The 12,100-nt window shown below is 44.6% G+C and overlaps 1 protein-coding gene across 1 annotated transcript; it reads left to right on the top strand.

Moving 5' to 3' along the window:
• The first annotated feature begins 883 nt into the window (after positions 1-883).
• Positions 884-9,971, top strand: LOC134398263 (zinc finger protein 420-like). Its single transcript, XM_063125518.1, has 5 exons — positions 884-1,322; positions 2,161-2,287; positions 3,122-3,192; positions 4,939-5,065; positions 7,936-9,971. The coding sequence occupies exons 1-5, from the start codon at positions 909-911 to the stop codon at positions 9,969-9,971; spliced, it is 2,775 nt and encodes a 924-aa protein (XP_062981588.1). The 5' UTR covers positions 884-908.
• Positions 9,972-12,100: the final 2,129 nt, after the last annotated feature.

Raw genomic sequence — 12,100 nt, 5'->3', positions numbered from 1 at the left:
AGTCCGTGACTGGCCCAAAGTCACCCAGTGGGCTTCCATGGCTGAGTGAGGACTAGAACCTGGACCTCCTGACACCCAGGCCAGATCTACATGTCGTTGCGAAGGCGCCTTTTTTAAAGACGTACCTAAAAGAAGCGCCTCTTTCTTTACTGTGTGTACTGTGAGCGAGGCAGCGCCGCCTGCGGAAGAATCTCTACTCCATTCAAAGATGCTGCTCGGGCCGCTTCCCCCTCGCGTGTTCTTCCATTCGAATAATCCCCCCTCCCACCTGGCGGCTCTTCTGGCGCATCCCGGCGGCGGCGGCTCCTCCTGCAAAACACTTTTCTCCCTCGATGTGTTTGTATTTGCGTTTGCGTGCACGTTTGCACACCGAAGAGAGTCCTGGGGAGATGACACCGCGGGGGAGAGCGAGAGGCAGGAGTTGAACTCGTCCACCGCGAGCACGCAAATGCAAATACAAACACACCGAGGGAGAAAAGTGTTTTGCAGGAGGAGCCGCCGCCGCCGGGACGCGCCAGAAGAGCCGCCGGGTGGGGGGGGGATTATTCGAATGGAAGAACACGCGAGGGGGAAGCGGCCCGAGCAGTGTCTTTGAATGGGGTAGAGATTCTTCCGCAGGTGGCGCTGCCTCGCTCACAGTACACACAGTAAAGAAAAAGGCGCTTCTTTTAGGTACGTCTTTAAAAAAGGCGCCTTCGCAACGACGTGTAGATCTGGCCCCAGTCCAACACTTTAGCCACTACACCACACTTAGACTCCCTTTCCTTCCGGGACATTTCGTAGTTGCTCCTTGGAGTCCACCACATTAACAGATTAGCGTCTTGGCTTTGCAGAGCTTGAGTAGCACTTCCTGGAAAGGCTGTCTGTGGTTTGAGACAGAGATCCGTTGGAGGCTTCTGTGGAGCAAGATGGAAGAGCAAGAGTCAGCTACCCATGGAGCAGGAAGAGGACCAGATGCCGTCAAGACTGGGAGTGGCAGGGGAAACTGGGAGAGAATGGGGCAGGCGATCCTGGCCGAGGCCACGGTCAGCTCCGATGTACAACGCCAGCGTTTCAGGGAGCTCCACTACGGGGCGGCACAGGGCCCCCGAGAGGTTTGCAACCTGCTCCAACAGCTCTCCCGTCAGTGGCTGAAGCCAGAGCAGCACACGAAAAATCAGGTTGTGGACCTGGTAATCCTGGAGCAGTTCCTGAACATCCTGCCCTTGGAGATGTCGAGCTGGGTGAGAGAATGTGGAGCGGAGACCAGTTCCCAGGCGGTGGCCCTGGCAGAAGGCTTCCTCCTGAGCCAGGCGGAGGACACGAAGCAGGAAGAGCAGCAGGTGAGAGCATTGCATTGCGGGAGCTCCAGGGGGTCAAGCATGTGAGAGATGGCATCTTAAAACTCTACTCTTTACCCAACCTTTTCTGGAAAACATTTCATAGAATCATAGAATAGCAGAGTTGGAAGGGGCTTACAAGGCCATCGAGTCCAACCCCCTGCTCAGTGCAGGAATCCACCCTAAAGCCTCCCTGACAGAGGGTTGTCCAGCCTCTAGTGTGGGAGAACCCACAACCTCCCTAGGTCACTGGTTCCATTGTCGTACTGCTCTAACAGTCAGGAAGTTTTTCCTGATGTCCAGCTGGAATCTGGCTTCCTTTAACTTGAGCCCGTTATTCCGTGTCCTGCACTCTGGGAGGATCGAGAAGAGATCCTGACCCTCCTCTGTGTGACAACCTTTGAAGTATTTGAAGAGTGTTCTCATGTCTCCCCTCCATCTTCTCTTCTCCAGGCTAAACAGGCCCAGTTCTTTCAGTCTCTCTTCATAGGGCTTTGTTCCCAGACCTCTGATCATCCTGGTTGCCCTCCTCTGAACACGCTCCAGCTTGTCTGCGTCCTTCTTGAATTGTGGAGCCCAGAACTGGATGCAGTTTGAGGAGTGATGTCCCATACTCTTCATAAAGAATCATAGAATCATAGAATAGCAGAGTTGGAAGGGGCCTACAAGGCCATCGAGTCCAACCCCCTGCTCAATGCAGGAATCCACCCTACAGCATCCCACCCTCCTCCTTCAAGTCCCCACGCCCCTCCACACACACCCCAGTAAAGCTTTGGCCTCTATAATTCCTTTCCTACCTCTTCTTCTAATTGCATGTCTTGGATCCTCATTGCTGTTTCAGGTAGAGAATCTCTTTGCAGAAATGGGGCCTGATTTCCATGTGGAAGGGGAGGCTCCATCGGACACTGGACAGAATCCCCTGCGAAGGGGGATCAAGCAGGAGAGGAGTGGAGGAGCCACCTTGCAGGGTAAGGATTAATTGCTGGGCAGGGGGTGGGGGGCATGCGAGAAATCGTTGGGCTGCTTTTATTTCCCATTGCGTCATTGGGGGCAGGTTGGAAATATAGTTTTATTTTAACATAGAGAAATATTTAGAATCTGTGACCTTCCCCCACGCACAGTTTGAAGTATCCATTCTATCATCTCATTCTCTTGCATATAATGACCAGGTTAGAATCATGAGCTTTTAAAGAGAAAAAATGAGGATGTTGATATTAAACATGTAACTTACTAGCTGTATGTGACAGTTTGGTAAAGCACCTTTTGCCCCGGGGGTGGGCAATTCTGCTATTTGCCTACCACTGTTGTGCCCCTGTGTGCCACTGAAGTGGGCTTTCCTTTGACTGAGCATGGGAAATTAACGGGAGACGGTGACTCACGGGTGGTTAGAAGTACATTGCAAGATCAGCTCATGCTAGAGCTGCAAAATCATAAAATCATAGAATCGTAGAGTTGGAAGGGGCCTATAAGGCCATCAAGTCCAACCCCCTGCTCACTGCAAGAATCCACCCTAAAGCATCCCTGGCAGATTGGAAACTCTTTTCTCCAGCCTTTTTCACAGTAAAAAAATACCCATTTTAATATTCAATACTTGAAGACTTTATATGTCGAAATCAGCACTTTGGATCGTGGGCAAGAGCACAATTGGGGAGAGATGAAGAAAAAAGGATGAAGTATCTGCTAAAACACATCTGCCCTTACACATGCATTACGTAAAGTGCAATCCTGTTACTGGGAACTGTCAGCTTAGTCTCCGAGACTAGTACACACTCCTGTTTCCCTGCTACCTTTCTCTCTCACAGGGGATGGAATGACGCCAGCAGTGAGTGCTCAGACACCTCGTCTTCTTTGTGATGGAATGGGAGCGGATCAGGTATGGGGGTTGGTCACTTGGGTGCCCTGCTCACCTCCCCGGAGCTGAGCCAAAAGGCCTCCAGTTTTCTTCTGCTAAAGCTAAGCGTTTATTAATTTATTGCATTTTTATACCGCCCAATAGCCGAAGCTCTCTGGGCGGTTTACAAAAACTAAAACCGTAAAAACCACTCAAAATACAAAACGAACAGTATAAAAGCAGAATATAAAATACAGTATAAAAACACAGCCCGGATAAAACCAAGCAGCAGTGCAGAAATTAAATTTTGTTGTTTATTCATTCAGTCGCTTCCGACTCTTCGTGACTTCATGGACCAGCCCACGCCAGAGCTTTCTGTCGGCCGTCGCCACCCCTAGCTCCCCCAAGGTCAAGTCTGTCACCTCCAGAATATCACCCATTATTATTATTATTATTATTTATTTATATAGCACCATCAATGTACATGGTGCTGTACAGATTATACACAGTAAATAGCAAGACCCTGCCGCATAGGCTTACAATCTTAATAAAGTTGCAGTAAACAATAAGGAGGGAAAGAGAATGCAAACAGGCACAGGGAAGTGTAAACAGGCACCAGGTAGGGTGAAGCTAACAGTATAGAGTCAGAACAAACTCAATATTTAAAAGCTATAGGGAAAAGAAAAGTTTTTAGCTGAGTTTTAAAAGCTGTGATTGAGTTGGTCGGCCCCTCTTCCTTTTGCCTTCCACTTTCCCTAGCATCAGCCTCTTCTCCAGGGTATCCTGTCTTCTCATTATGTGGCCAAAGTACTTCAATTTTGCCTTTAATACCATTCCCTCAAGTGAGCAGTCTGGCTTTATTTCCTGGAGTATGGACTGGTTTGATCTTCTTGCAGTCCAAGGCACTCTCAGAATTTTCCTCCAACACCACAGTTCAAAATACAAATTTTAAACAGCAAAGTTAAAATCAAGTTGCTGGACTGTTAAAATGCTGAGAAAATAAAAAGGTCTTCACCTGGTGTCTAAAAGAGTATAACATAGGTGCCAGGTGAACCTCTTTAGGGAGCTCATTCCACAGCCGGGGTGCCACAGCAGAGAAGGCCCTGCTCCTGGTAGCTATAAGAAGCTCTCTGCTGAATTGGACCAGAGGCCTGTTAAGTCAAGCATCCTGTTTCCCAGAGTAGCCAACCAGAAGACTTGTGGAATCCACAAGCAGGGCATGGGCCTAATAGCCCTCTGCTGCTTTTCTTCCCTAGTAACTGTTCTTGACATGAGCCTCGTGTGACGCAGAGTGGTAAAGCACCAGTTTCTGCAGCTGAAACTCCCCATGGCCTGAGTTCGATCCCAGCGGAAGCTGGTTTCAGGCAGCCGGCTCGGGTCGACTCAGCCTTCCATCCTCCCGAGGTCGGTAAAATGAGTACCCAGTTAGCTGGGGGAAAGAGAATAACGGCCGGGGAAGGCAACGGCAAACCACCCCGCTATAAGGCCTGCCAAGAAAACGTCAGCGAAAGCTAGCGTCCCTCCAAGAGTCAGTAATGACTCAGTGCTTGCACGAGAGGTTCCTTTCCTTCCAACTGTTCTTGAGAGGCATGCTTCCTCAGATCTTGGAGGCAGCCATCATGACCAGTAGCCACTTGATAGCCTTGTCCTCCAGTAGGAAGGCTGTGAATACTGTCCATGAACATTTAAGTCCTGCAGTTTAATGGACAGACACCTCTGGTTAAAGAGCCTTTTCGAGTTTGTTAGTAGAGCTATGAGGAGGAAACATGGTTGTTTTTTTCTGTCCAGGGTCTGGTGCGCTTTGAGGAGGTTGCTGTGTATTTCAGCGAGGAGGAGTGGTCACTGTTGGATCCTGAACAGAGAGCCCTGCACAGGCAAATCATGGAGGAGAATTGTGGGATCACGGACTCCCTTGGTAAGGCTCCCTCTTACCCTGGCTGACGATAATATCTATTAATAAAATACAGTGATGATAACATTCATAGAATCATAGAATAGCAGAATTGGAAGGGGCTACACGGCCATCGAGTCCAACCCCTTGCTCAATGCAGGAATCCACCCTAAAGCATCCCTGACAGATGGCTGTCCAGCTGCCTCTTGAAGGCCTCTAGTGTGGGAGAGCCCGCAACCTCCCTAGGTCACTGATTCCATTGTCGTACTGCTCTAACAGTCCGGAAGTTTTTTCTGATGTCCAGCTGGAATCTGGCTTCCTTTAACTTGAGCCCGTTATTCCGTGTCCTGCACTCTGGGAGGATCAAGAAGAGATCCTGGCCCTCCTCTGTGTGACAACCTTTTAAGTATTTGAAGAGTGCTCTCATGTCTCCCCTCAATCTTCTCTTCTCCAGGCTAAACATGCCCAGTTCTTTCAGTCTCTCTTCATAGGGCTTTGTTTCCATTCACCTAGGGTGACCATATGAAAAGGAGGACAGGGCTCCTGTATCTTTAACAGTTGCATAGAAAAGAGAAATTCAGCAGGTGTCCTTTTTATATATGGGGAACCTGGGGAAATTCTTTCTTCATCACAACAGTTAAAGCTGCAGGAGCTATACCAGAGTGACCAGATTTAAAAGAGGGCAGGGCACCTGCAGCTTTAACTGTGGTGATGAAGAGGGAATTTCACCAGGTTCTCCATATATACAAATGGCACCTGCTGAAATTCCCTTTTCTATGCAACTGTTAAAGATACAGGAACCCTGTCCTCCTTTTCATATGGTCACCCTACGTTCACCGCGTTTTAGTACTGTATTGATCTGAAGTATTTTTAGGCTCCACTAGATGCTACTGTGTATAATGGTTGGGAGAAATCTTTTCTGCTCTCACCGCCGTAGCTCAGGTGTTAAAAGGGGATTTGTCCTGAGTCGAAGCTGTATTGTGAGGTGATATTTAAGAAGCAGAAAAGCCTCATAACTCAAATTTTAGGATTTCTTTTCTTAGTTTTTCCCCATTCTGTTCAATGCATGGAATCATAATTTGATTGTAGTCTTACAAACGGGCCAGACGTCTAGCCGCTTTATAAAGGTATATCCAGGCAGAGCGTTTCTTCAGGAGATGCACCAGAAATCAGTCAGCCAGAACTTACTGAAAAAGGGGGGATAGAGGAGCAGTTCTTGATCCAAATGAAGAGATGCTTTTATTATAATTGCAAAGAAATGTCCTTTTTCTCATAACGGCAATCCACAAAGATGGAGATTTTTTTGTGGCTGGGTGACTAGCAGGTGAGCGTCTGAGTCTAGCATCTATTTTTAGGCCCAATACAAGACAACGAATATTCCTGGAGGACACCTTTGTATAGGATGACCATATGAAAAAGAGGTCAGGGCTCCTGTATCTTGTATTGAAAAGGAAATTTCAGTAGGTGTCATTTGTATACATGGGGAACCTGGTGAAATTCCCTCTTCATCACAACAGTTAAAGCTGCAGGTGCCCTGCCCTCTTTTAAATCTGGTCACTCTAGTATAGCTCCTGCAGCTTTAACTGTTGTGATGAAGAGAGAATTTCACCAGGTTCTCCATATATACAAATGATACCTGCTGAAATTCCCTTTTCAATACAGCTGTTAAAGATACAGGATCCCTGTCCTCCTTTTCATATGATCACCCTACCTTTGTAAAACCCCAACAATTTCAATAAGGTGAAGTGCTTCTGAGAAGTGCGTTAAACATGGTGGTGGATGAAAGTCAAGACAAAACTTACAACATTCCTCTGCATGGCTAACAAAATCGTTCCCATCACACATTTTGATAGACGTTTGGAGAAAACTACACCCCACAGACATGGCCTTTGCTTTCTACTCAGTCTTCTTGTTGTCTCCCCAAAACCCTCATTCAAACCACTCAGCTATTCCAAATCAAATTAGCCATCTGCAGTTTGAAGTAGCCTCTTCAGTCTTGTTAGCAAAATTATTTAAGCCTTTTCAGTGTCAGATTAACAAATATATGCTGTCATGCATTGAGACATAGTGGAGCAGAAACCACAAAATAATCTAACGCAAAACAATTTAGATGCACAGCTGAAAAGAAAACATAACCCTGCCCTGAAGGATGCAATATAACGCCATGCATCTCTGAAACCTAATGAGATTTTGATCACGGCTGTCAAAGACATTTTGTCTCCCTCAGCAATTCAGTTATAACAACACGCTAAAGGGTATCTAGGAACAATCCTGTCTATTGCCCAGGCAATTTTGCCATTCCAGAGATTGGCACAGACATTGACATAGCTGCCAGTCATAGAATCATAGAATCATAGAACAGTAGAGTTGGAAGGGGCCTACAAGGCCATTGAGTCCAACCCCCTGCTCAATGCAGGAATCCACCCTAAAGCATCCCTGACAGATGGTTGTCCAGCTGCCTCTTGAAGGCCTCTAGTGTGGGAGAGCCCACAACCTCCCTAGGTAACTGATTCCATTGTCGTACTGCTCTAACAGTCAGGTAGTTTTTCCTGATGTCCATCTGGAATCTGGCTTCTTGAGCCTGTTATTCCATGTCCTGCACTCTGGGAGGATCGAGAAGAGATCCTGGCCCTCCTCTGTGTGACAACCTTTTAAGTATTTGAAGAGTGCTCTCATGTCTCCCCTCAATCTTCTCTTCTCCAGGCTAAACATGTCCAGTTCTTTCAGTCTCTCTTCATAGGGCTTTGTTTCCAGACCCCTTATCATCCTGGTTGCCCTCCTCTGAACACGCTAGTTTGTCTGCTAGCAGGAAAACCCATAGGCCTTTGGGGCACATTGTCTTAATTCTCCATTTCTAACTTTGTTTTTTTACCAACATCTTGTCTTCATTCCAGAAGGTGACCGTTGGCAAATGGAGAATAAGAGAGAACCATATGGGATGTCACCAAAAAGAGACAGACCTAAATATAGGGAACAGCAGAGAAGGAAAACTGAAGTAAATCAGAAGAGGAGAAATAAACCCTCTACTCCTCGGGGCGGTGATGAAGACAATACCACAATTCAAGAAGAAATAGTTAAAACACAGGAAAATACGTGTTCAGAAAGTTTCAATTCCAAATCAAATCTTAATGCCCGTTGCAAAAGCCATACAAGGAAGAAACCGTGTATAAGTTTGGAATGTGGGAAGAACTTCAGTCAAAAGACACATCTCACTTCTCATCAAATAACTCACACAGGGGAGAAACCCTATCAGTGCTTGGAGTGTGGAAAGAGCTTCAAACAGAAAAGAAATCTTACTTCTCATGAAAGAACTCACACAGGGGAGAGCCCATATCAATGCTTAGTGTGTGACAAAAGCTTCAATCAGAAAAGAAGTCTTACTACTCATCAAAGAACTCACACAGGCGAGAAACCATATCAATGCTTGCAGTGTGGAAAGAGCTTTCATTGGAGGGAAAGCTTCATGTACCATGAACGAACACACACAGGAGAAAAACCATATCAGTGCTTTGACTGTGGAAAGAGATTTATTTTGAGTACACACCTTACTACTCATCAAAGATCTCACACAGGGGAGAAGCCATATCACTGCATGGACTGTGGTAAGAGCTTCAGTCAGAAGATACATCTCACTTCTCATCAAATAACTCACACAGGGGAGAAACCCCATCAGTGCTTGGACTGTGGAAAGAGATTTAGTCAGAAGATAAATCTCACTTCTCATGAAAGAACTCATACAGGGGAAAGCCCATATCAATGCTTATTGTGTGGCAAAAGCTACAATCAGAAAAGAAGTCTTACTACTCATCAAAGAACACACACAGGCGAGAAACCATATCAGTGCTTGCAGTGTGGAAAAAGCTTTCATTGGCGGGAAAGCTTTATGTACCATCAAAGAACTCACACAGGGGGGAAACCCTATCAGTGCTTGGAGTGTGGAAAGAGCTTTAGTTCGAGTACACACCTCATTAAACATCAAAGATCTCACTCAGCTGAGAACCCATATCAAAGCATGGACTGTGGAAAGAGCTTCAATCCAAAGACACATCTCACTTCTCATCAAATAACTCACACAGGGGAGAAACCATATCAGTGCTTGGAGTGTGGCAAAAGCTTCAATCAGAAAAGAAATCTCACTTCTCATGAAAGAACTCACTCAGTTGAAAACCCTTATCAATGCTTAGTGTGCAGCAAAAGCTACAGTCAGAAAAGAAATCTCATTACTCATCAAAGAACTCACACAGGAGAGAAACCTTATCAATGCTTGCAGTGTGGAAAGAGCTTTCATTGGAGGGAAAGTTTCATGTACCATAAAAGAACTCACACAGGGGAAAAACCCTATCAGTGTTTAGAGTGTGGAAAGAGCTTCTATCAGAAGACACGTCTCACTAAACATAAAATAATTCACACAGGGGAGAAACCATATCAATGTTTGCAGTGTGGAAAGAGCTTTCATTGGAGGGAAAGCTTCATGTACCATCAAAGAACTCACACAGGGGAAAAGCCATATCAGTGCTTGGAGTGTGGAAAGAATTTCTATCAGAAGACATGTCTCACGAGACATCAAATAATTCATACAGGGGAAAAACCGTATCAGTGCTTGGAGTGTGGAAAGTGCTTCAGTCAGAAAACATATCTCACTTCTCATCAAAGAATTCACACAGGGGAGAAACCATACCAGTGTTTGGAGTGCGGAAAGAGTTTCGTCAAGGGTACAGACCTAAATAAACATCAAAAAATCCACACAGGCGAGAAACCATATCGGTGCCTGGACTGTGGAAAGAGCTTTTGTCAGAATATAAATCTCACTACTCATCAAAAGATTCACACTCGGGAGAATACATATAAATGCTTGGAGTGTGACAAAAGTTTCAATCAGAAGAAAAATCTCATTTCTCATCAAATAGCTCACACAGGGGAAAAATCTTAGAAATTATTATTATTATTATTATTATTAATATTTATTTATATAGCACAATCAATGTACATGGTGCTGTACAGAGTAAAACAGTAAATAGCAAGACCCTGCCGCATAGGCTTACATTCTAATAAAATCATCATAAAACAATAAGGAGGGGAAGAGAATGCAAACAGGCACAGGGTAGGGTAAACAGGCACTGGGTAGGGTAAAACTAACAGTATAAAGTCAGAACAAAATCAAGTTTTAAAAGCTCCAAGAAATGCTTGGAGTTCCATTTGGCACAGCACTGAGTACCTGCTATGGACATACATTTTTTAAAAAACTATTCAAGGGCAGTGGGGGGGACATTGGGGGGCATGCATTTTGCAGGCTACAAGTGGCTCACTCCTGGTAAAAATGAATGCCAGGCATGGAACTAAATTTATATGCTTAACCTAAAATAGCAAAGGACAAAAAGAAAAGAACCTCTCGTGTAAGCACTGAGTCATTACTGACTCTTGGAGGGACGCCAGCTTTCGCTGACGTTTTCTTGGCAGGCCTTATAGCGGGGTGGTTTGCCGTTGCCTTCCCTGGCCATTATTACCTTTCCCCCAGCTAGCTTGGTACTCATTTTACCGACCTCGGGAGGATGGAAGGCTGAGGCGACCCAAGCTGGCTGCCTGAAACCAGCTTTCGCTGGGATCGAACTCAGGCCGTGTTGCCCCAGAAGCCTTTGTGTCTTGCAAGACGCCTGCACTGACCTGCATAATAGTCAACTTTGCAAATATTTATCTGAAATGAGGTCTTCCACATTTCCATCATAAATTTCAAAACTGTGCTAAGCTATGATTTTCATAAGCAAAGGTCTCCGAATACATATTCAGATGTATTCCTGTGTTAAGTTTGATTCTGGGCTTATTTGCACCAAGCAGGATATTCCACTATGAAAGCGGTATATAAAAGTCAGGAGCCACACTACTGCTTTGTAGCGGTATTGAAGTGCACTGACAACTGTTGAGGCCCATGGACACATCCCATATACTGTTCTCATAGTGGAATATCCTGCTTGATGTAGATGAGTCCCATATCAGAGGCACCTATAGCTAGAGCATTCATGCTCACATGGTGTAACTTCTCACTGATGTATGAGCCTGTTATTGTTAAAGGAACATGAGAGAAAATCAAAGTATAATTAATTTCCCCATGTAAACTCAGGAAAAGCAAGTTAGGAAAATGTGTATCAGATCAGAAATGTGCATCAGATCCATGATCTAGCTAAATACAAAAAATCCCATATCATTAAATCCCTAAACAAGGACAAAGCTGTCACAAAATATTAAAGTTGTTTAATGTTTTTCTTGTTGTTTAACGGAAAGAGTTAAGTAGAACAAAAATGCGTATTTCATTACTGAATCCATAAGTGCAATTAACAAAACCAAAACAATGGGTTTGTTTTCTTCTTTATCTTGGTTTTGGTGCATGTACAAAGTACCCCCTAGGACTGGGGTTTTCAATGTGGTACCTGTGGGTTTCAGTGCTCCCATGCAGACTTCTCTTGGTCTATGCTGTGATGTGGAAAATTAAATCCTCTGCCTTGATCATAAACTGGATCCTCTAAACCAAAAAATGGGTTCTCCCCCATTGAACTTCTTTTTGCAAAGTAACTATAATTTGTCAAATGCGTTTTCAGCATTAAGTGAAATAATTGCAGCCAAATCCATTCTTTTAGTATCCAGTACAATCAGATTTGGTACAAGGTTTAAATTATCTAGTCTCTGTCTTTGGTGAACAAATCCCACTTGATCGGGATGTATTATTAACGGGATGTTGTAATCATGCATTGTATGTTTTAATTTGTTTTAATGTGTTTTTTATATCATGTTTTTATACTTTTTGTTTTACACTTCGAATTGTTTTATTTTTTGTGAACCGCCCGGGGAACTTCGGCTATTGGGCGGTATAAAAATGCAAATAATAATAATAATAATAATAATGATGTATCACACACTGAAGTATATTAGCAAGAATTGCCATTAATGTTTTAGCATCCATGTTGTTTAAAGAAATTGGCCTATAATTTATTTATTTATTACATTTATATACTGCCCCACAGCTGAATCTCTCTGGGCGGTTTACAACAGTTAAAAACAGTAAACACT

This window comes from Elgaria multicarinata, chromosome 4, assembly GCF_023053635.1.
Source record: "Elgaria multicarinata webbii isolate HBS135686 ecotype San Diego chromosome 4, rElgMul1.1.pri, whole genome shotgun sequence".
Taxonomy (NCBI): Eukaryota; Metazoa; Chordata; class Lepidosauria; order Squamata; family Anguidae; genus Elgaria; species Elgaria multicarinata.
The sequence above is the reverse complement of the archived record's forward strand: the minus strand, read 5'-3'. Positions and strand labels throughout refer to the sequence as shown.